General features: G+C 36.0%; 3 protein-coding genes and 1 long non-coding RNA gene across 8 annotated transcripts in view; 2 read left to right on the top strand and 2 right to left on the bottom strand.

The window, feature by feature from the left end:
* The window catches only part of LOC132205517 (uncharacterized), a 4,512-nt gene extending 4,093 nt beyond the window's left edge, over positions 1–419 (top strand). Inside the window, exon 7 of the transcript XR_009442711.1 lies at positions 49–419. The gene's annotated coding sequence lies outside the window, so the exon portion shown is untranslated. The remainder of the gene's footprint in view (positions 1–48) is intronic.
* LOC132205512 (uncharacterized) lies at positions 282–3,708 on the bottom strand. Of its 4 annotated transcripts, none has more exons than XM_059634602.1 (9): positions 3,506–3,707; positions 3,356–3,400; positions 3,018–3,117; positions 2,740–2,931; positions 2,582–2,675; positions 2,392–2,521; positions 1,911–2,337; positions 1,091–1,570; positions 282–1,020 (listed from the first exon to the last, which is right to left on the bottom strand). In XM_059634602.1, exons 3-9 carry the CDS (start codon positions 3,060–3,062, stop codon positions 865–867), a joined length of 1,524 nt encoding a protein of 507 aa, XP_059490585.1. In that variant the 5' UTR covers positions 3,063–3,117; positions 3,356–3,400; positions 3,506–3,707; the 3' UTR covers positions 282–864. The 4 variants fall into 4 exon arrangements, with proteins under 4 accessions (XP_059490585.1, XP_059490588.1, XP_059490586.1 ...); XM_059634605.1 differs by having other exon boundaries at positions 3,538–3,707; XM_059634603.1 differs by lacking the exon at positions 3,356–3,400 and having other exon boundaries at positions 3,506–3,708.
* Positions 3,689–24,562, top strand: LOC132205513 (multiple PDZ domain protein-like). The gene is made up of 7 exons (XM_059634606.1): positions 3,689–3,714; positions 4,382–4,427; positions 15,039–15,156; positions 22,350–22,858; positions 23,313–24,003; positions 24,197–24,320; positions 24,408–24,562. Exons 3-7 carry the CDS (start codon positions 15,042–15,044, stop codon positions 24,457–24,459), a joined length of 1,491 nt encoding a protein of 496 aa, XP_059490589.1. The 5' UTR covers positions 3,689–3,714; positions 4,382–4,427; positions 15,039–15,041; the 3' UTR covers positions 24,460–24,562.
* Positions 18,183–18,845, bottom strand: LOC132205518 (uncharacterized). 2 transcript variants are annotated; one of them, XR_009442713.1, is made up of 4 exons: positions 18,700–18,845; positions 18,462–18,576; positions 18,315–18,399; positions 18,183–18,207 (listed from the first exon to the last, which is right to left on the bottom strand). It is a non-coding gene; the product is annotated as an uncharacterized LOC132205518 (long non-coding RNA). The 2 variants fall into 2 exon arrangements; XR_009442712.1 differs by having other exon boundaries at positions 18,462–18,845.

The raw sequence follows: 24,562 nt of genomic DNA, 5'->3' as shown, positions 1-24,562 counted from the left end.
GTTGAAATAATATTTTTATATTTGTTATAATAAATAAACTTTCATCAGGTTGAAGACTTGATTGGAGAGGTGACTTATGGAAACAATGCTGAGGTGGAAGAGGACAGGCCCTTGGCGGAGACCGGGAAAACATTTGTCGACTTTGTCATGTATGTTAATATGTATCGCCCTAGTAAATGAAAAATTGTAGGTATAATATTGCAAAATTTCAATATTTATGCAACATTTGTCCATTGATTTTTTAAATGAGCCAATATTAATCCAATTAATTCTCATTTATTGTAGCAACAATTATTTCAACACTAACTCACATTACCAAATGCGAGTATTATTTTGCTTTTAATAAATCAATCCAGGAATTTCAAATTAAATTTGATTAACGTAAATTAATAAAATTAAAAAACTTTTAAAATACCAAGTTTTACAATTTGAAAACCAGGTGGCAAATTCATGTACTTCATAATGCTATTCGAATAATTTTCCACTTCTTTGTTCTACCGAAAATATTATTTATTTATTAATACAAAGACAATCTATCATTGGTTTTAAATAAAAATCAAACTTCTACTTGAACAGCTAGGAAAATTAGTGACATCCAAGATATTCCTGATTATACCAATGGTTTACATAATTTATACTGATTTATACTTTTTTCTGTATTTTACATTTGAAATACTTTAAATCCTTTTCATATTTTTACATTTCAAAATGTTCCAATATTCATAAATAGTCTGGAATAGCAATTAATTAGTGGATCTCATCATTCAAGTTTTAGTAGCATTTTTTTTAATGAAATTTCTCACTCAAATGTTGTATTTTTAGAAAATTAATGCATTCTACTATTTCTACTGGCTTTGATAAAACTCAAACAGGAAATCGTAACTCGTCATCAAGCAATGTGGTGCTGTAGTCATCAAAGAAAAGTTCCTTGACGGTTTCAGGGAATTTCAGATTGAAAATCTGGTTGTCCTCAGGAACTTCTTGGTCCGCTTCCCTTCTCTCTCGGTTCTTCAACCGAAACTGCATACAAAAAATTATAAATTTTACTTAAACTGTGCTGAGGCGATATGAGAAGACTTTCAAAACTAACCATCGGTTCCAAATTCTTGAGGCCCCACGCCTCCAGTCTGAGCTTGAATTGTTCTCCAACAAACTCAGCTGGGATTCTCTGCAAGCATCTCTTTAGCATCAGTGGTCGGCCTGCGCCATAAGTGGCCACAAAAGCAGTCGCGGCTGCCTCTGCTAAATCATGATCCAGCTCGAGGGCTTTCAGGACTGAGGTGGTGATGGTCCTTCTGGCAGCTGCACAACCACTTCTGCGTCCGTAGCCCAGAGAGTGGCCAATAAAACCCATGGTGTGGACAGCCTGAGAAGCTGCATTGACACCATCGTCAGGCATAGAAATTGGGTTCAAAATGGTCTCCAGGAGGTATTTTTGGCTCCACTTTGGTCCGTAAATTCTGGCCAGCAAAAGTGCTCCAAAGACGGCTGGTGACTCTGCTCGGCTAAACGCAGCCTCTAGATTTTCCAAGATTTCATCAAGGGAAGGTGGAGGTTCCTTCAAATAGTTCTGAAAATATAAAATAATTTTTATTTTCATTTATATTGTTTGTTAATGTATTATAATAATTCCCTAATAAACACTAACAATTATTTCAAAACCACCTTTTACCGAGTGTTAAAAATATCGATGTTCATTTTGTTTGTACGAAACGCAAGACGTTTGTACTTTCATCAGGAATTTGTTTTTCATGAATGATATTTGAAGAAAAAAAACTACAGGCAACGTTGGAAATATAAATTTCAACTATAAAAATTTAGCGTAAAATTAAAAATTATGATTAATTAATTTATAGATGAGAATTTGAATTTTATCTTCTCTCGCATAAAATTCTAGCTTTTAAGTGTACCTCTAAAATCTGACAGAGCTTGTCAGACGTCTCAAATGGCTTTTCCTCCACCAATTTCCAAATAGCATGGCGCACACAGTCGTCCAGAAGACCCTTCCCAAGCGCCGCTGGCCACACCTTAAGAACTCCCAAACACAAAGGACCTGCTCGTGGTCCGCCACGGCCAAGAATTTCACTCATCATGGCAAGCAGATGTCCTCGACTTTTCTGAATGATACTGAGCCAGCCAGCCAAATGGCCCAAGAATTCAGCCTCAAGGTTGCCAACAGGAGGGCCCTCTTGGACAGTGAGACAGTCGGGCACTGCGTCGACCACCGCAGTTTCCAATTGAGGCCATTGTGAGGCGGCCAGGAGCCGAATCAAGGCAAGAAGAGGCCTTTCCAGGGTATGGCTACAATTGTTGCGAACGTAGAAGAAAAGCAAACTCCTAAAATAATGTTAAAATTAATAAATTAAAATTTTTAAAGCACAAAAAATTTACTTGGCCAGTTGTTTGATTTGGAGCTGCGGCTGAAGTCCGTTCAGGTGAGTTCTAATGACAAATAGATGTTCTGATGAAGTGCAGTCCTTCAATGGGATCAGAGCAAGAGAAATCATGTAACTCATTTCTCCTAGATTATAAATAATAAAAGAAATATGAAATGTTTTTTAATAAATTTTAGAATACAAACTTTCTTGCTTCTCTTCAGACTCTCTGAAATGAGGCTGTTTGAGGAAAACTGCAATGCTATCTTGGGCAACATCCCCATCAACAGGCTCTAGAATCTGCGATTTTTTTAATGAAAATTATTATAATTAAATTTTTCAACAATAACTAAAAAGAACTAACCCTCTTGCGCTTCCTTTTCCTCTCCTTTTGAGGTTGCTGATCATCATTGTCACTGCTCTTGCTGTTTTCTTTGTGAGGACCATCCTCCTTCCTCCGCTTCTGAGGCAATTTTGTTCCTCTTTTACCAGCCTTGGGACTATTTTTCAAGCGTTTCTCTTTCACCGGAACAGCCAAGGCAGCTTCGATCGCACCCTACAAGAATTCAAATATCATAATCATTTTCATTCACTGCATTTCAACACATTCGAAGCACCAATTTTAGGGATAAATTAACTAACCTCGGTCGGTTGAGAGTTCAAATCTTTGTTCGCCAATTCCGGCATCGTCGATAATTATTTCCAATTATTAATTATAGCTACCATATTCAATGTCATAAACCTGCAGCAAGCAAAGAAAATTATATAAAGCATACAAATAAATATCAAACGTTAAATACAAATTAATATTTGTTTGACAATCTTGAAGGGAAAATATAAAAATAATGGGCTTAAGGCTTGATTAATATCATAGTTAATATGTAGAAATGGTACAAATGTACGAAAGGATTGTAAATTGCAAGGTAATAATAGCGCAATACTCTAGATTGGCGAGAAGAACAAGAGAATTAAGAATTAACCTATGATTTGTGAGGATGAGGATGGATCACGCCAACGTTCATGCCCTGCGGAGTTTTGAGACACGGAAAAGCCAGACAAGCCAGTATGAGCCAACGAAAGATGATATACCGACGAGAATTGATAAAGTAAGAAATGAATTATTTACATACCCAATCGTTATTTTATGTGACTATAATTGTACCTAGAAGGTAGAAAACATACTATGCGGCAGAGTGTTGAAGAAAAAATCGGAAAACCGCGAGCGAAGAGCTTTTTCTTTATGTATCTCTTTTAAATCTGCTGCTAGAGAAGTAGAGAGTGCGAGAGTGGCAGAAACAGAAACTGCACAGAGGGAGAATTGGCTGCAAGATGCAAGACGGTGGGTAGTGAGAGTCTCGCGCCAAACGCAGTTGCTGTTACTTGTTACGCATGTCAGAACTTGCAAATTTACCGGAGTCGACAAACAAAAAGCAGAGCAGCAAAAACTCGTATTAATCCAGCGCGCAATGCATGAGCGCAGCAGAGTTAGCTGGCAGTCTTGTGGCTGGAATGGAATTCGTGTTTTATTCTGTTTTCTTCTGTAAACTACTTTTACGAACTATTTTTACTGCAGTGAAAGAAGAAACTGAAGGAACGATTGAAGCACAAAAATATAATCCATGTATGTAACAAATTATGGCAATTTTTAAAGCTTATATTTTATGCATGTGGAAAAAATTATAAAATTTATAATCGCGCAAAATTTATTGATGCTTTTTTGATGAGACGCAATAAATTAACACTAATTTTTGTATTTTTGTGAAATTCAGCTTGTGGAGAATGGAAGACAATATTAAAATTTCCATGACGAAAATATGTATATTAACTGGATTAAAGGAAATAGTTAAAAATAATTTTTATGTTAATAAAAATGGATTTATTTATCTTGCATGTTTTTGCAAAAATTGGCTACATAATTCAAATTATTTGCCTTTTATTCTCTTCGAAAGAAGAAGAAAAGTCGTCGGACAAGTAAAATATTGTAAAATATTTCGTTTTTTTTTCAGACATCAGGACATCGCAGTCTTTGGAAGCCTTCAAATTGTCATAAAGGTAAAATTTCAAACATTTATTTCAATTTTATCACCATAGCGTCAAAATTTGTCTCTGATTGTGAAAATTACTTCAATGCTTCGGGCCAAAATATTAAGTTAGACAAAATTAAATTTGCAGTGTTTTATTTTTTTTCATTTTTAATGAAGTTCTTTTTACTTGCTTATAGTTTGTTATTTCTTATTTATATCATAGCTTATAGCAATTAAATTTGTTTTTTCTATCTCTTTTTATGTCATGCTAATAATTTGAGGACATTTAAGAAAAATATGAATGTGAAAATGCTTAAATAGAATTTTTTGTTTACAATTTTTGTCACATTAGCGAGGGAAGCAAAATAATGTGCAAATGTATATAAATCTCATAAAAAGTTAATATTCATTATCAATGATTTATTAGCAGGCTAGATAAAGTAAAAAAATAAATTACAATTATCGGCATTGTTCTTTTCGCAAATCAATTTCTTTAATAATTAAAATGCATTTTTGATTAAGCGAGTGCAAATTAAGCCGAGTGTATCTTCTGAAGGTCGGCGCAATTCGCATTTTAATCTTCTCATGTCCAGCGCGCTGTGCCCGCGAGGAAAAGCAAAGTGGACGGTGGTGGGTTTGTGTGCGGACGAGAGAAGAAGTGCTAATGCGAGATGCGAGTGGCCTTGCGCATTTTCATCTCTCTCCACAAGTGACCTTCGCGATTGAGCACCATCGTCCGGCGCCGCCGTGGTGATCCTTCGGTGTTCCTTCGCTCGCGGTTTTATATTAATTCGCGTACGTGTTTTTATCGGGCGAATAAAAAGGCAAAAGAGATCGACTGGCAGCAGGTGGGTTTTTTTTTTACTCGGCGTGTAGCGCGGCTGCCGCGAATTTATCTCTGCGCGCTTCGTTCTTTCAAGCGCCGCGAGGCCAACGATCTGCTTCAGAGGCGCGCTTTTAATTTTCCATAATTGTGCTACGGTTATTGAGTGCCTCCGTTAGATTTATACTCTGCCTCTTCATATTCCCTTATCAAAACGACAATTCTCTGGGCTTGAATGACCACTGACGAACAGAACTTCAGTCACACTTTTCTATTTCATACCGATTTTATACAGTGCCTGTGATATTTTTTTTTCAATTTTGCTCGTGTTTTAAAGAGACACAGATAGGCTAGTCTTTTAGTTGATCATAATTTTTTTTTTCCATCCAATGGAGTCAAAATTTTAATAAATTACAGAATCTAGGAAATACAAATTTGTAATTTCTTCACTAATGTCCAAATTTACTTTTTCTTACAATTATTTTGTACCTGGCTCAAAAAAAAAAAAAAATTATTAAAAGAAAATTGCCAAGATTTCAAACATATTGGGATCTTAAAATATTTTCGCTTTTCTTCAAAATTTAACTCAATAAATTGTTACCAAATTTTTACAAAAAAATGTGCGCTTCTTTTGAATTAATTTTTTTTAATATATTTCAAGTTTAAGCAAAAATTTTGGCTTTACGAGGGTTTTATTTTCCTTGGACATTTTCTTTTTCTTTGATGTGATAGGATCATTGATCAAACTGCATGGTACTGTGGCTGTATGCTCATGAGTAAAGATAAGGAGTAAAATAAACAAAGATTTTCGCTTCACGACTTGCCAAATTCTTCTATTGGATTTTTATTCTTATAATTTTGAGTTTTGAGCGTTACAGTTCTTAAAATATTACTACCTAGAAGTCATATAATTATTAATTTAATTTTGAAGAATACAATCTGAAATTCACACATTATTGAGACTCATAGCTGCTCATAGCCCATAGATCTATTCAGCTACAGGTTCCTGCAGCTAATTCAAAATTTTTGATCATCCATTCAAGTTAGGCTTACTTAGGAAAGCAGAAACACCTCTCCTTATTTAAAATGCCACTTGTGCCAGGTCATGTTCTATCAGCGCTGTCCGGGAAACAATTCGGTTCAAGTTAAATTTTCCCAGCTTTCACTACCTGCTGGCTCGCAGGGCAAATCCAATTCAATTGATGTGTCAACCCAACGAGTTAAAGGTATAGAATAATCCAGCATCCAACTGCAGTGTGTTGTGAGCGAGTGAGTCACAATATAATCGAGAGCCGCGCGCGTTGGCCAATATCTCACACAAGAAAACTCCGCTGTGCGTCGTCTCTCGATCTCACCTGTGCCATTAAAGAAAAAGATATTCGCTGCTCGTCGAGACGTGTGCTATGTTATAATATCGGTTGTGCCATTTAATTTTTTCCTCGTGTGTCTGGCATATTATCATATCATGATGGTTGAGAAACAATGGGCTCTTTGCTTGGGTGGAACAAGTAACCTTTTTTAGAGTGGCTTGGTGACAAAAATTGTTTTTTAAAATGTATTTTATTATTCAAAGTGAAAAAATGAATTCGGCACCCACTGTGAATAGCAAATAAGGAATCAGACATTGAGACTTTTCATATTTCTTTGACTGGATTTATATTTAAAATTTAAATTCAAAATTATTTCTTAACACCAAAACTCCAGGTCAAAAGACAAACAAAATATTTTTTATTTGAAGTTAAAATAAAAGGTCAAATCTTACAAACAAAATTTATAAAAATTTGTAAATCAGTGTGTTAATTATACAAATTTCAAGTTGCCTCATTGATATATTTATTTGTAAACTATTATATAAATTTTTAACTTTTTAAATATTCAAAGTGAAAATAATATTTTTTTTGAAGAAAATGACACTCGAGGAGATGATCATGAAAATGAATGTATCGGGCTTTTTCCTCGTTGCAGAATTTTATTTTATTCATAAAACAAATGGCTCTACCAGTTTCGATCACGGTTTGCACCCCTATTTCATGAGCAAGAAAAATACAAAATATCAGTAAAATTGAAAAACATCTCATTTTAACATAAAAAATTAAAATCTTAAAACTAACAAATTCAAGTACCATCCTATTCCAAGAGCAAACGCGCTGCTTGCTGACTAACAAGAATGAGCTAAGCTAAAGACAGATTGATTGGGAGAGGTGAACTTTATTGGGTGATTAGCGCACGGCGCGGCTGGCCACGGGGGCGCCGAATGACGTCGCGGACATTATACGTTTTCGAGAAAAAGCTGTCTGCTTCCTCTCTCAAAAAAGACATCCACCTTTGGTCAATTTGGTGGCTCGGTTGGCTTATTACATTATTACCGCATGCCATTGCCATTGCTTCCAGCACTTTCCTTTTTGATTAATTTTGTTCCGCGCCCCCGTGGCCGGCCGCGCCGCGCGATAACCACCCAATAAAGATTACCTCTCCCAATCAATCTGTCTATAGCTAGCTCATTCTTGTATTGGTCAGTGAGCATCGCGTTTGCTCATGAAATAGGTTGGTACTTGAATTTGTTAGTTTGAGGATTTTAATTTCTTATGTTAAAATGTGGTGTTTTTCAATTTTGCTGATTTTTTTTCTTGCTCATGAAAAAAGGGGCTCAAACCGTGACCGAAACTGGTGGAGCCATTTGTTTTTTTTTTTAATAAAAAAACAATTTCTGCAACGAGGAAATAGCCCGATTCATTCATTTCCATGCAAATAATATATAAATAATTTCATTAGATATAACGAGATATAAAAGATATAACAATTCAAAATTGAAACTATTATTTTGTGCTTTTATTCGTGATAATAGAAGATTGATTTGTGAAATTCGTGATATTTATAGCACAGGGACTTCCCAGATATCTCTGCACAGTTGTAGCTGATAGCAGCTAGTTGCGCGTCAACAAATATAAAATGACACGTATAGTAAACAAAAGCAGTGGAAATTCAGCAAACGCGAGCGAAATGAGACTTTAACGGTGAAGCACTTTTTCAACACTCTGCAGTACAACGAACGCAATTTTTCAGGCAGCTTCTTTTCTCATTAAGAAAATTATACATGAACATTAAGCAAAACGCGCGTCACTTTCGTTGGGTTCATTGATATGGAGACGGAACAACGCTCGGCGATTTTCCACAAATTCCAGCAGGTGTGTGAGATCATCATTGAGATGCGCGGCGTCGCGCATTATTATTAAAACTCGCGAGTCAGTGAATCTAGACAGGAAGAGAGACGCACACAGTTAATTTGTAATTGGAGGTATGTAATGCACTACTGAAATGGAAACTGACGAGCAAACAAAGAGCGGTTGACTTTTTCTTGTCGATTGACACGAACAAGTCGCTCTCTCGCGCGTAGTATTGAATTACATTAAGCGCGACCGCGCTATTGTTAATCAACCAATTTTCCGACCGACTTCCACCAGTTGTCCTCCAAACGGCGATTTGTTACACATAATAATAATACACGCCATAGTAATTTGCCAGATATTAATTTTAATAACCGAGGGAACCGCCTGCAAAAAATTCCGAAAGGTTATTCAAAGGTGGCATCCGAGCATATTAAGCCCAAATCGAACCTGACGCAATCAAGGGGAAGGGATCGCGACGGCGGTAGGGGAATCAGGGCCCTCCTTTCACCTCTCAGTCCGTCTCTGCAGCGGCTCCAGCACACATCAGGCACAAGGTGAGTGGCCGCCCCCATGGGGATTCTCTTATATTTAAAGGGTTCCCAAATTTCCTTTCTTCCATTTTTCACTTCGACTTTCAATTAATCTTATTTTGCATTCAATAAAAATTTTTAAATAATTTAAAAATTATAATCCATCTGCAAACCAGGAAATTTTTATCGCGTTTTTTCGTATTCGAGGAAAGGTTGCGCAGAAATGACGACAGCATATATAAGTGCGGTGTGTGTGCATTTAAAATTGGTATATTTCCAGGAAAACGCCGGACTTTCATTCACACTCACTGTCCAATTTTCGTTTCGTAACAAATTATAATGTTTTGCTCATCCGAGATCGGAGTCTCTGTGGTTTCTGCCTCTGGTTTAAACAAAACGCGCAGTAGTTTTCCCCCGCAGATACACGACTTTTGTTGCTTTGCGTGCAAAAATAATCTGCTTACGAGCCGGATAAAAACCACCAGTGAATCATTGATCGAGAGGCGCAATAAAAAGTAAAAACAAACTTTTGAAACTGTTATATAGCAAAAAATGAGCTAAATTATATTCATCTCTTTTGTAGGCGTTTATTATAGCAAAAATGGAGGTTAGGAAACCATCATAGTTTTTAGTACTGCATCCTTCCATTAAAATATGCAGTTATGCGAGGAAAAATGGGCGCGAATGAATGGAAACTCACTCCTGGCGCGCGCACCGCGAGTGTTGGGTGCCAAAGCACGAGTTTGCGACAAGAGTAAGTCAAAGTCAGGCCAAATAACGGCCCTGCCATATCCACCCAAATAAACTATACCGTCGGAAAGCAGCGCGGCCACGGCGTAAAAAAGGCGCAGAGAGCGATGTGACGCTCATAACTAATTTTAAGAAATTTCTCTCGGCACACACTTAGCACGAATTTCCATAAAAAAATATTGACATTCTTTACGTTGGCCTGCTGCTGCTGCGACACCTACGAAACAACCTACTTTGATCGGCGCACATCAAACATCAAGGCGAGATTTTTTCTCTGCTGCTTGCCCAAACTGGACAAGGCGATTTTTCTGTGCTCTTGACAGTGACTAATAATGCAGTTCAGTATTATGAATTATGCCGTATTGACATCATTCCTGACTTTGATTCAATGAAATGTACTTGATTTATTATAGTTACTCCCAGTTTGTGATTCTACATATAATGTACAAAATAGTTTTACGCCAATTTTTGTAATTCTTTAAAACTTTTGTGTCAAAATTTTTCCACTTCCTTCACTGTTTAAACTATGGATTGGCTGTATCTAATTCTATATTATTCAATTAAATTATAATGCTCAAAGATTAAAATAAATTATAAGTAATTAAGAATTTTTAATAATTATGAGTATAATTTAGCGTCATTATTATTAATATAATTGCCAACTTCCTTTGATATATATTTGCACAATTCTCTTAATTCAAGTTCAAACCTCACATTTTTATCGTCTATCAAGGCTTCTGAGCGCGAGCACAGACGTTTCCTGGTACCCTTACAAAATATTATTCTACTCTCTGACTAATTGCACGAGTCCTTTTCACATGAACAGCGCAACCAAACGTGCAAATTGCCGCCACCGAATTAGCATCCTAGAGCAAACCGAGATTACTCATTTTTCTCTCGCGGCCTCCACGGCCCTCATGCGGGCACTGATAATCGAACGTGCCAATCGAGAAAGGACTTAATTCTCACGGATTTTTTCCGGTGAAAAAAAATGATCACGGCTGGCGAGCCGGAGACCACTGGAGGAATAAATTGAGGCACGGCTTCTACAGTTAAAATAAAAGAAAGATTTTCATCGAGTCACGACCGACGAGAGAGAAGCAGCAGCACTTCTCTAGAAAAATTGTGCTTCTCTCCCAAGGAGCGCGTAAAATACTTTTCAGATCAGAGATCGAGCAAAATTCCTCTAATGGCTGCCAGATGCGTATAAAAGTATAAACCAAACCTTTCCTCTCCTCTCAGCGGCCTTTAATTTCACGTGCAAAAAAATCTGGAGAACACGCCTTGCAAAAATCCTCAAGCTAAAAAAAAAATCAGAATTTATTCAAATGATATGGTGGGAGAAGTGGTGGTCGGTTGAGATATAAAAGTAGCTTATGTGCGGCCAGATTATTTTTTATTTCTCGATTGCTGGATTATATTTCCTGTTGATTTAGATTTAAAGTTTCCTTATAAATGGAAATGGATTTGCATCTGCCCTGCTCTTGTCAAACAGACATCTCAGACATCAGAATTGCACAACATCGTTATTAGAAGAACCTGTTCTCTGTTTTTATTTAATGATTATGCGAGCAGGGTTTTATGATTAAATTACACAAGCACGATTAGTATAGTCTAGCGAATAAGCTATCAATCTGCTCTGCAGGGAACTTGTATGTATTCTATATAAACGATTTGCAATATAAAAAGAGTGGTGGCTAGAATTCATAATATAAGAAAATCTCCATTTAATGGAGTTTTTTTACTGGACCTTGTTGCAACTTTTACATTATTTTTGATATGAGAGTAATATTCAAAATTAATAAATTACCATAAAACCTCAGTGGAGCGAATGGAGCCTGATACTTATTAATAAAATCTAAAATCACATTGGCAGTTTTTTTTTTATTTTGACCCACTTTTGGCATGGGTCAACCGATTTGGATAAAATTTGGCAGGCCGATTCCTTTAGGTGTATAGAGATAGAGTTTCAAAGGATTTTGAAAAATTCTCAAAATTGCCTACTTTACAGGGGCTCAAAGTTAGGCATTTTTTTAAAAGGAGATTTTGAAAATCGAAAATATCTCGGTTTCTGTTAGAGATACGCTAAAAAGTATAATAACCAAAGTTGTTGGGATTGAGACGACCTACAACTTTACTATGGTGCCCAAAGTCGTAAGTCAAAGTTCAAGGTCACTTTTACCATAATTAATTTTTAAATTTGCTGCTGAAGTGCCTAGTACATCGATATTTTTTGTTTCAAAATAGCCAAAAGTTGCGTATGTTAGTAGGGAAGAACATATTAAAAATTGGTGATAGTATTTGTTTTAGTTAAAAAGTTATTCAGAGTCAAAGTGTGAAAAACGTGGTTTTTCGAGCTTTTTATGTAAAAATTTATTTTCAACGTCAATAACTTTTTTTCTGTTAGAGTTAGGACATAATGTATAATGACAAAAAATGATCTCATTGACAAGTTCTTTTAGATAATGTATCGCACGTGGTGACCAGGTCACAAAAGTTCATTGACCCCGGTGACCTGTGACCTTTTCAAAAAATAAATAGTAGTGTGACACAAATTTTGAAAGAGGACATCAGCAGAAACATTTTGGTAACTGGATTTTTGTTTTAAATCCAATACAATTGAAGTTATCACCGATGGAAGGAAATTTTTCACAATAAATGCTCGAAAAACCACGTTTTTCACACTTTGACTCTGAATAACTTTTTAACTAAAAAAAATACTATCACCAATTTTTAATATGTTCTTCCCTACTAACATACGCAACTTTTGGCTATTTTGAAACTAAAAATATCGATGTACTAGGCACTTCAGCAGCAAATTTAAAAATTAATTATGGTAAAAGTGACCTTGAACTTTGACTTACGACTTTGGGCACCATAGTAAAGTTGTAGGTCGTCTCAATCCCAACAACTTTGGTTATTATACTTTTTAGCGTATCTCTAACAGAAACCGAGATATTTTCGATTTTCAAAATCTCCTTTTAAAAAAATGCCTAACTTTGAGCCCCTGTAAAGTAGGCAATTTTGAGAATTTTTCAAAATCCTTTGAAACTTTATCTCTATACACCTAAAGGAATCGGCCTGCCAAATTTTATCCAAATTGGTTGACCCATGCCAAAAGTGGGTCAAAATAAAAAAAAAACTGCCCATTATATTTTGCATAACTTGCTTTAAAACTTTATTATTTATTTTTTTATTTTTGTATATATATATATATCTTTTCAATTTTGATTTGAAATAGCAATAATTCTACTTGCTAATTTAGTAAAAATTATTTATCATTTCAAAAATTAAATTTAAATTTTTTAATGTTCTGAATAATAAAATGAAATTAATATCATTTTAAAAATAAAATAAAAATACATATTAAATTAAAAAGAATAACATTATTTATATTGTAATAAACACATCATTAAAAACATTGCTGTATTTTAAATTTTTTTAATTTAAATGTTTTTACAGTGACAAATTGAAATTAAATTGATACAATAATAGGCATTTATAAACCATTTGAATTATTTGAATATAATATGACATATTATGTTTACGGAGTTAGCTATTAGTTATGTTATATATCATCCTGAGAGATGCAATGATTAATTGCATTACTAATTTCAGTTCGTTTTTAAATTTGTATACATACATACCATACATAAAGCAGGTATAATTGATTTTAAATCATACACATGCATTAAATGTTTTACCGGAATATTTAAATCACTTAATATCCGATTTTTATTTAAACATTTAAAGCTCATATTTCTGTAAACCAAAGTGCAGCGCGAGTTTAAGGAGTGGGTCACAGACCACAGACTTGCCACCTGAGGTCATAGACCGGCCTGCGTGATAAGGAGTGCGCCGTGGCTGGTGCTCGGCGACGGGAGCGAGTGATTTTGGAAGGCAACTGCAGGGGTCTCCTGAGTCGAGCCGGCACCTCCTGAGAGGTGAGCAGATAGGAGACCTTTCATACCTTACAAGTCAGCTCTTGAGCAACCTGTGTGCAGTGTTTCTCCAGTATTTTCCATGTAGTGTTTTGGAAGAGAAGAGTTTACCGATGATACACCTCCGCACCAGTGTTTTTTGCCTTTCCTTATAATACGTGGTTGGTCATTAATTTCGCACTCAGTGAGCACATTTTTATTTCGTTTCGCTTGGGCTGAGTCATCATTAATCGTCTCCCTATATATTATCAGCATCAGCAGCTATACATTTGTTCAAACTTTTTTATTGCTGACTGAAAGCTCGAGTAACGTTCTGCTTTATTTTTATTGTACTTTAAATATTGACATTTATTCAAAATACAATATAATTATAGATTTTATTTGTTTAACTTTTTAATTTCCAAAAATTAAATTCTAATTTTAACGCTTTACTAACAAGTACAAAACGTGCAAACTAATTAGCCTTTAGCTATCGTCGAATTAATTTTTCCCTCCAAAAAAGAGAAAATTCACGATTTTTGCCCAGGCGGTGAAATGCTCTTCGTGCTCGCGGATTGCGCAACGTTCATCAAAATTTAATGACATCTCGTGTGTCCAGCAGGCGAAAAAGTGAGAAAAAGCGAGTGTGTCGTGCTTTGGATTATGCCCAGTGACCCAGAAAGCGGCAATAAATAATTAGCCAACTCGCGACTGTGCAAAGAATCGCGTGCTCTCGGCTGCTGTGATACAAGCTGGCAATATAATAGTGTAATTCGCTCACTCTGCACGGCGGCCAATTATTAAACATGACCTCCTGGCCGCCTAGGGCCCGCAGCATGGAGTGCTGCCCATTTGCGTTCTCAAAGGTTTAAAATTGATCATTTTTTTTTTAGGATTTTAATTTAGTGGTAGATATTATTTAAAATAAATTAATATATATTTTTTAACTTTATAAATTTCTATTACGTTTGTTTATTCATTTATCTACAAATTAAAGCATAAAACATCAAAGAAATCATTTTTTTTATAATAAAATCTTGCTATAAAATTTAAATTTTGTTTCTTAGTTACAATGATAATAATGAATTTAGTGCGCTAAACGACTTTAAGGAATAATAAATTAAGTATTTATTGAGTATTTACTGATATGAATAATAAATCCTGTAAATTTTAACTACAATTAAGTTGCACTCACAATATCAAGTTTACAGCATATAATTTACCATTTAATTTAGAAACTAAAATGCCTTTTAACTCGCAAGCAGGTTAAACGTGTTCAACAACATTTATTTTCCTGTTCGTCTCTTTCATTTCCTTCCTCCAAAGTGCGTCATCTTCTTCCCATAATACTTCTCGTTTCAATTAGCTCGACAACTTTAGTTTCTTTTTCTTTAAAAACTCTCGTTTGTTTTTAAAACTAAACACGCGTGTGTTTCCTTTTCGTTGCAGGCGATGCGGTGGTTCCGTCGAGGTTCAGAGGCCACCAACTCACCACGCCTGCTGAGCCTGAGCCCCCTGAGGGGCACCCAGGACCCCGCCCTTGAAGACCCTGCCAAGAGTCAGCCAGGTGAGACGACGACACTTCTCGCATTAATTGCGTGCGCGCTTATCTCGAGATCCGTCACACAAGTTTTATATTTGCATTGCCGCCTCTCCTAACTAAAATAAAATAATGCTGTGTGTTCGTCTAGACACGCTCCTCTGCGCGAAACGAGCCATGCGATAAAAAAAACTCACTCTTTTAATAGACGTTCGTATAATTTATGATGATGAAAACACTTTTGTTTTTAGTCGGTTATATTCTCAGATTTGAGCTCATTGTTTACCGGGGATTTTTCTCATCCATCACTTTTGCGCGCACACGTGTGTATTATTTCCATATTTAAAGGTATTCAATTTCGTAGCCAAGGCTGGAACTGCCAAGTTTCCTTTTCTTTAAGGGTTCTATGAATAAATGATGACGGTTTGAATGGATTTCAAATTTACTCCACCCAAGCTCTCAAGTGGAAAATTATTCAAAGGGATTTAAAAAAAAAATAATGGTATTAAGCTAACTATAAAGGAACACCTGCACTCTTTTATTTAATGATCAACCAGCATAATTATTAGAGATTCTAAAACTATTGGCGAAACCTGCATTGTTGATCCATTAAGTATACGTTTTTATTTAAATATAATAATTTATTAAGAGGGAATTAAAGAAAAACAAACTAGAATGCTATTAAAATGGACTATTCTTTATCAGATTTTTATTTCTTATTCACATGCTTTTGTTTGACGTCTTGTTTGCTGTCTTTAAAATTTTAATTCATTGTAATTTTATTTTATTTTATCGATTAGTTAGATTTTAACGATTAGTTTGATTTTCTTCTTCTATTAAATTCATATATGTCGATCAATTAACTATCAAAATGATGACTGTATGTTAAAATGATTTTTATTATTAATTTGAATTCTTTACTTATTATAAAAGCTGACGCACCTATGTGTGATGTTCCTTTCAATTTCCTTCAGGGCTGCATTGAAATAATTTTAATGAGCGATGACAGCCGCCCTTTTCATACCTGAATAGCGATTGGAGAATTTTTCTCCGAACAAATTCCGAGGGACTTTAATGCATGATCGCGCGCGAGACACAATATAAAATAACAGCCGAAGTGTTCGGAATCGAGAGAAAAGCACCTGCGCGCGTTCAATGATTTTACTCGCCTCTCCATATGCTGCTCGCGAGGCGGATGACTTTAAAAATAATCAGCCGTAATTGCACTCGAGTTCCGCGATGACTCATCCGATACAAAAGCGTGCGTGTTAAAATTTACATTCGGAAGTAGAAGCTGACGAATGAAACTTAAAATAGAAATTAGGTCTCTGGGTATGCATTTAAAATTGGCAACAGATATGAAATCATTATGAAATCATTTATAGGTGGGTTGAGTAAGAAAAGCGGCCGGTTATCATTTTTGATGAAGTGTTTTTGCGGTTAATTTCATTCGGATGATGACACCTCTAAAATTGTGCTGCCTTATCCGGCGTTAATCGTATACCTCGCGTATAATTATGCGTTCACTCTCATTTCTGAGGTTTGGAGAAATGTGCTGAAGGCGGAGAAAGAGCTGGCCATGTGGTAGAGGAGATTCTTTTTGACTTACGCGGCGCTTTTTAAATAATAATAAGCCGAAATTAGTGGTCTCTCTGACAAAACACCTTTTAGGCCGCAGGTGTAATTATACTGTTTTTCTCGACAGCGAGCTGTTTTTTCTTTGTTCACTTGGAATTTATTTATGCACTCACGAGGAAAATAAAAGAAAAGAGGCTTTGACAGGTAGTAATTTTGTGTTAGTCAATACTGCTTAAAATTATAAACGACTACAAATCTCTGGGAGATATAAAGTAAATGCTTTATCGTGAGTTATACTTCTTTTTTAAATTTAATTTAATTTACTAATTTCAAGTTATTTTGATTTTTGAGCCCACCTGAAAAGGGCTATTGAAAACTGATTCCCATGTTTACGCACAATGTCAGGCGTTGCTACGCCAATTTTATTTGTCTTCTTGTGTGTGCCTTTGTTTGTTGCGTAATTTCCACAAAAAGATCTCGTTACCGTCGAGCGACCCCAGACAAAAAAGCAATAGACCGAGAGTTGCTTTATTCGGCTCCACGCCCTGCGTTTGGTAAATAGCTGTGCCGCATTCCTTGGCCGTTTGTTTATTCAGGGCTAGCCCTGACTCTCGCTATCGCAGCCAGGGTAAATGAACAAGGTGCCTGCAGTACCTGACACGCTGCTGACGGTCGCATGAATAGAATGCTTAATGGACCAACTTTTATTTATTATCTCGGCGGCTCATTCAACTCTCTTGAAAAATTTGTCTCGGTACCATAAAAATTCCAGGCATTTCCCAACTGTACGATCTCCCCTTTGAGATGCCATCGGTTGATAAGAAAAGCACCACACTGAAAAACTCTTTTACCTTTTAAAGGTTGCAACAACCTCCAAAAAAAGGTTCCAGGGGTGTCAATAATTTGTAAACGTTAAAACAACCTTCTTGCAAGGTACGAGGCATTTTAACCATCAAAGACGGTTGTTTCAACCTTCATCGGAACGTTTGTTACAACCCTCAAGCGAAGGTAAAGGATCGCTCGGCGGCTGCAACCGCGTACCTTTTCAGAAGTTTCGCCGTACCTTTTTATAAAGGTAAAATTAACCTAGTTAATAAAGGTTGTTCCAACTTCTACTTGGTGGTTGTATTTTATTTTTCAGTTTCTTTTTTTTACCGTCCAAATAGGTTACTTTAACTTCTTATTGTAGGTTCGGTTGATGAAAAATAGTACAAGTCCATTTTAAAAATAATCAGGTTTTTATTGGTATCACAAACTCCAAAAGACAAAAAGAAATCAAAACAATTAAAAAAAAGATTAACAGTGGGCTGTACTTATCTAGTGTTGTCACTGCTGATCGATGACTCTCGGTAGCTTTCTTCTGCTGTTTGTGAAAATACGGCTGGATTTGCACTACTCAAACCAAACGCACTAAACTTCACACAATTTAATGTTTTAGCTCTAACTTCAGTTTCCAAGAATTTCTCAATGTTGATCGGAGTTTTCAAACAAATTTATTGCCTGTAAACAAAAGATGAAATTTACATTATATTCTTTTCCAAATTTCATTCACCATAATATAAAAAATATATGATTACATTTAGTCAAAAATTTTAAATGATAATTACCTTTCATTGGAAAATTAGCGTCGTCCGCAAACTACCCAGGATCTTTGATATATAGAAGTGAACGTTTTGGTCCGCATGCAAATATCTGAAAATAAAATAATATTTCTTTAAGAACGGGCATTTTGCTCTTTCGATAAAATATTTCACCTTTAATTTTCCTGTACTCCATTTTTCCACGCGCAGTTTAAGCTGCCATATAATTATCAATCCACAGTTCCAATGCGACAATCGAGGTATGAAATTTTGTATAGCTCACATTAGCCTGGAATAAAAGAATAATTTTCTATAATTAGCTATCAAGCTGTATTTGCGTTGTTTGCTTGGGATGAGAAACTAGTCCTCACCCAGGACCAAAGTTGCATATTTATATGCGAAAAATACTTACTGCATCTTTTTGAGGGCAAATCACTCTGATTCTTCAAGAATATCTGCCATTTTCTTCAAAATCTTAAAATTTTTCCAAGACCGATGTGATCACAACAAGAAGAGACGCAAACTAACATGGGCGCTCAAAAGAGAGACGCGCTTCGAGTGCATTTTTAACTTTCTGTAGAGTTAGATTTACTTTCCATGAAGGTAAGCGCAACCTTTGCACGACGTTAAACGCCAACGGACGCATAGTTTTGGCGCAATTTCCAACCTTCAGCGATGGTTGGAAGCTTATTTGAAATTAAATGCCGCGTGTTAGAAAGAAAAAAATGAAAATTTGAAGTTTTTTGCTCTTCATGGACATTTTCAGAGCTTTCATTGTAAGCTTTACATTAAAAAAAATATTTTGAAATAGTTTTTCCTATTATTGACTTGGGATTCATATCCAAAAGTGTTAAATTGTGAGGACCAAAAAATACCAACATAATATTTTTGCTTCACCAAAAAACGGAGAAGTTTCTGATAGAGTAGCTCTTACATATTTAGCTAAAAAATATAATTTTTGCCAAAACTTGCAAAATTCATTAAAAATTTATACTGGCCGCTATATTTATGCAAAATTATTAAAATTTAGTGCTCTATTAAAATATTAATTAATTAAAACCTGTGTTAAGTATTAGAAGTTTCAATTAAAATTGAGATTTGAATGAGTCGTGTGCAGAATTTAGAGTTTTAGACATTTAAGTTTTCTTTGTTTATTAAAAGTAATATGTATTTTTCAAACTCAGCTCTTAAAATTATATATTTTTATAACTATTTAATATTATTTATCGCAACCTTTGCGCAGAGGTCACGTCAACCTTTTTGCGAAGGTACCAAGTGAGTTGGAGTATACTGTTACCTTTGTGTCTAGGTTCATTCTACCTTCATAGGCGGTTAAAAGTCTTTTACCAACTAACAAAGGTTAAATTCACCTTCTGAAACTCGTTGGCTGCTAGGTCTGCAACCTTTAAGAACGGTTGATTTTACCTTTTAAGCGTCTAACTGAACAAGAAGGTTAGAATAACCGTTGCGCCGGTAAAAGTAACACTTTTTGAAGGTTCCTTTAACTTTTCTGGAGGTTAAAATCGCTTCAACCTTTTTTGAAGGTAGTTCAGTTTTTCAGTGCAGAGAATATCAATTTTCATTTTTAAAAATGCTTCCAACGCGAACTAGGAAAAGGAAAAGATCGTGATTCCATTGTAAAATTTAAACAATAAAAATATGAATCGAAAGTCAACTTTCCTAAAAAGGCTCCAAATGGACAAAGATCGATTGTCCCCCGTGAGTCACTACGCGTTAGAGAGATTTATATTGTAATTTTTTTTTCTGCGTGACCTTCATTGGAAACACAAAACTCGCAGCTTTTTTTATTGAAAAGGTGTGTATTGCCATTCTTGGAGGTTGTCATTACAAAAATTGTGGGGTCCTGAGGCGACACACTCGTGGAAATGAGAAGTGACTGTGTGTTATAGTTCCTGTCAATTTACACACCACAAGAAGTGTCATAATCTTTTGGTTTACATGTGCCTGGCGCCTTGTGATTGACGCCTTGCTATATTTTGCACGGACTTTAGCAATATTCTCCTGAAAGATATAATAGAGAAAGCAGTTTGAGTAGTTAAAGTTATTTGCATAACCCAGTTTACGCAATAGATTCTAAAAGAGGACAAGTTAAATTTAAATATGAATATGCTGCTGTTTTTGGGTGTGAAAATTACTAGCAGTTCAATTAAAATTTTAATTGTACAAACTTCTTCAATCTTCCAGAGATTTTTGATGATAATAATAATAAATTTATCCTTAAGGATTAATTTAGTGTCCCCATTATAAGTCTCAATTTCTCCCTTTTGTTATTTCCATGTACACACTTTGAGCAAACCCAAGCTTCCATTGACGTCGAGCATGTACGCCTTAAAATGCTAATGAGCACCAACATTGACCTGGAATAGCAATAATTACCCGGCGTGTAGAAAAATCACTCCTTATATATTATTTCTTCCACGTTCGGCGAAGGAATGCACGCGAGGCGCGCGCAATAATTATAATATATCGTTTGTGTTGTTGTTTTGTTCATGTGTGGGAATGCAAAAGAAAAGGATTCAAAGGCTAATTTGAATAATTCCGAGTACCGTTCAGCCTCCACGCATAGACCTGTAATATTGCTGTGGAGCCGAGCTCGTAAAATACACCAGTCTATTATATGAATGCGTACATGGATGACTAACTGTTCATCAGCAGCTCCAAGGAAGATGAGTTGTTAAATGTCTCACAACCGTTTGGGCAGCTCGAATTAATAGTTGTTCTCTCTCGACTGCAAAAATGTTAAATATTATTATTATTTTTATAATCCAACCAGAGAAGATAAAGTTCATTATTTCAAACTTCAAAAGTGCCGAAAAAAATTATCATTGCATGTTTTATAATTTTTAAAACATGCTCCTACTTCTTGATGGTAGTAATTAGCGAACGGAAATTAAATTTAATATTTCATTGTGTGTGAGAATGAAATTTTGCGACGGGAAATTTTTACGATTTTCTTAACTGTAGGGAACTCTTGGCATGAAAATTGTTTTAAAAATCAACACTCAAGACGGTGGCGTGGGAACAAATTTCATTACTTTAATTCACTGCTTCCGAGACGCGTCAACCGCGAAGAAAGTGATATTGACCACATTCTCATCGAATTGCTGAAGTTTGATTGCTTCAGCGGCTTTCATTCAATCTTTATTTGTCTTCCCAGAAGCTAAACGTCTTTGCAAAATTCTCTCAAGTCATTCACAAACCGACTTGAAATCGGTAGGATGCTGAGAGAAACAGATCGATCAAAAGCCGTTCTTTTAGGATGAATTGCGGTTTTTGGACCACCATTACTTTTTACGGTCTCGAGTCTTTATTTATTTAGTTATTTATCAAAACGTGAATCATTTCATCGAATTATGTTTGAATTCGGTTCTAGATCAGCAGATTAAAGAACAGGAAATAAATAACTGAGTTAAATATCAATTATTTCAATAGTTCATATTTATTTTTGCATTTTAATTTATATTATTTTACTCATTAGCTTGGTCATAATTATTTTATTTTTAAAGGTTATACGCCGAGCAACTTCACTAATAGAAAGCGAAAATTTGTCTCTACATCGATACTTCCATCTACCACACATTATTTGTATTTTAATATTTCGACTACACTCAACTCTCCAATAAAATTTATAAACTATTAGAACTATTACATTAATAAAATTAATAAATGTTAAATATTTTTAAATATTGCCAATTTTTTTAAACCAAACAAAATCAGTAATTGAATAAAATTAATAAAAGAATATTTAAAAAATAATAAATATAATTTGGTTAGCAACTAAATTGCACATTAAGTCAGCAATGTTAATGTAGCAAATTAATACTATCGAAAACAGCACCGACATATGTATATAAAAACGAGAAACAAAGTTTCAAATGGAAAGGTGAATAATCAAAGGGGCTACTGCGACTACGTTTCAAAAATCTAGATTCATGTAATGAATTTTTCATTAAAAATTGGAATTAATTTTTTTCCCAATTAATTATTTACTTACACTAATTTTTTTGGATTCAATTTTTAATTTTTCATTTTGGTTTACAGCGGAGTTTTCTCCGTCGGCATGGCGCCGACCGGAAGTGGTGGTGTCGCGCGAGCGTCCGCACACAATCGGACGCTACTGGAGCCCGAACCGGCGCCCAAGAGTCGTCGCCACTGAGAAGCGCAACCCGCTCCTGGAGCGTGTCAAAAGCACCCGACTGTCCTGCTTTTCGTCAACCGACTTGTGTCCCGAGTGCCTGGACGAGCCGAAAATCGCCACCGAGACCGAACAAGTGGACTTGTGTCTCTCGGCACGGCTGAGGGCCATGTCGGATAAATGTCTGCGCGGCGGCGGACAGATGTCCCGACGACTGCTGGCCCGTTTGCGAAACACCGAAGGCAAACGATCCAAACTGAGGAGTTTCTCGTATGGGGTGCTGCCTGGAACTGCTACAGGTGCAGACCTGGAGGACGGCGACGACGACAAACTGGACATCAGAAGGTGGCCAGACTGTCGGCAGTGCGTTGATGAGCACCGAGGACGAAGGGCTGTTAGTGCAGACAGAGCCCAGGTAAGTCAGGTATACATTAAAGCAGAAGATATATTTATACAAGGCATAAAAATAAAAATACGCTGTTATTTAAATGCTTAGGGGAAATTTTAAATAGGGAATTTTTTTCAGACTTGAATGATATCTTCAGTATAAAACTTAAATACAATAAAATCCTTTTAATTTAATAATACTGTATTTCATAAAATGAACTAAAAGGTTACTAGAAACTAATTATTTTAATCCTTTTAATCATTAAAAATTACAAAGAGTTTTACAATAATTTTTATGTTCACAAAATAAATAAAATTGTAATTTTTACAGTAAAATCAACACTTTTGCTTCACAAGAAAAATGATACAAATTTGTAAAATATTTTAGGAAAAATATTTTGTATACCTCATTATAAATAATATATGGTGTCTGTTTTCAAATATGAAGTGAAAAATAAATATATTTTTCTTGATTCCTGCAGGCGTGGGACGACGAACTGATAGACCTTAGACGACCCACTGAAACCACCTCAGCGCCACCTCCACCACCTCGAGCAGAAGGTCGTTGGGAGGTGCACGTAGTGCGTCTGGAGCGTCGAGGGGATGAAGAACTAGGAGTGTACATTGCCAAGCGGCGCCGCGGCGCCGCGTGGGGCTTCTTGGTGGCGCACGTGGCGCCGCGCAGTCTGGCTGAAAACGCCGGATTGCGAATAGGAGACGAGGTGGTCAATGTGAACGGCCGGCGGCTGCGCGGGTTGGACGTGGCCGAGGCCAGGGACGCCCTCCGCTGCAGCCCAAGGGTTGTTGACCTCGTGGTGGCGAGGCAAGCCGCTGTGGCCAAGGGCGGCGCCGACGAGACGAGCGTGGACTACGAAAACCTGGGCAGCGACTCTGGAGTGGAAAGTGCGACGCCGAGAAAGTCGCGGCGCTTCCAGAAGAAGAGGCTCAGCGTTGCGCCACCGGAGGAGACGGCGGCATTTTGCACCCTACCCAGAAGACCCCGCTCCACCCTTTGTTCGTACCTGACCGTTGTGTTTGAGAAAGGGCCGGGCAAGAAGGGTCTTGGCTTCACCATAGTTGGCGGACGAGACTCGCCGAGAGGGGCGCTAGGCATTTTCGTCAAGAGCATTCTTCCAACCGGACAGGCCATTGAAGACGGCCGACTTAGAGAAGGTTGATAGGATTTTTTTTTTAAATCTAAACTTTTAACATTTTCTAAAAAATAATTATATTTCTTTGATGTTGTATGGAATAATTTTCAATTATTTTGTTTTATTAAATTTTTTTATATTTAAATATCCAAATAAAAATTTAATTATTTATTATTTACTTCCAACTCCACTAATTTAAAATTTTGTCTTTCAAGGTGATGAAATTCTGGCTGTTAATGGAGAGCCGTGTCATGAGTTGGAACACTCGGAGGCAGTAGCTCTTTTCAAAAGTATCAAATCAGGTCCAGTCGCCCTGCACATTAGCAGAAGAACCAAACAGTGAGTGTCTCTCTATGAAAGATATTTTCTTCCAAACTGATTCAATATTATTTATACACGCTCTCTAACGTTAATTTTTATTTTTAGGAGTGCTACTATGAGGGCGAAATCATGCACTGATCTGTTATCAGAAGAGTAAAGTATCCTCTATTCATAGTCAAATTATATGCTCAAAAGCTTTAAAACTGTAAAATATAATTATGTGTATTTGAATAAATTTTGTAATTTAACTGTGAAAAGTA

Source organism: Neocloeon triangulifer, unplaced genomic scaffold (assembly GCF_031216515.1).
Source record: "Neocloeon triangulifer isolate White Clay Creek 2 clone unplaced genomic scaffold, ASM3121651v1 ptg000002l, whole genome shotgun sequence".
Lineage (NCBI taxonomy): Eukaryota > Metazoa > Arthropoda > Insecta > Ephemeroptera > Baetidae > Neocloeon > Neocloeon triangulifer.
The sequence above is the reverse complement of the archived record's forward strand: the minus strand, read 5'-3'. Positions and strand labels throughout refer to the sequence as shown.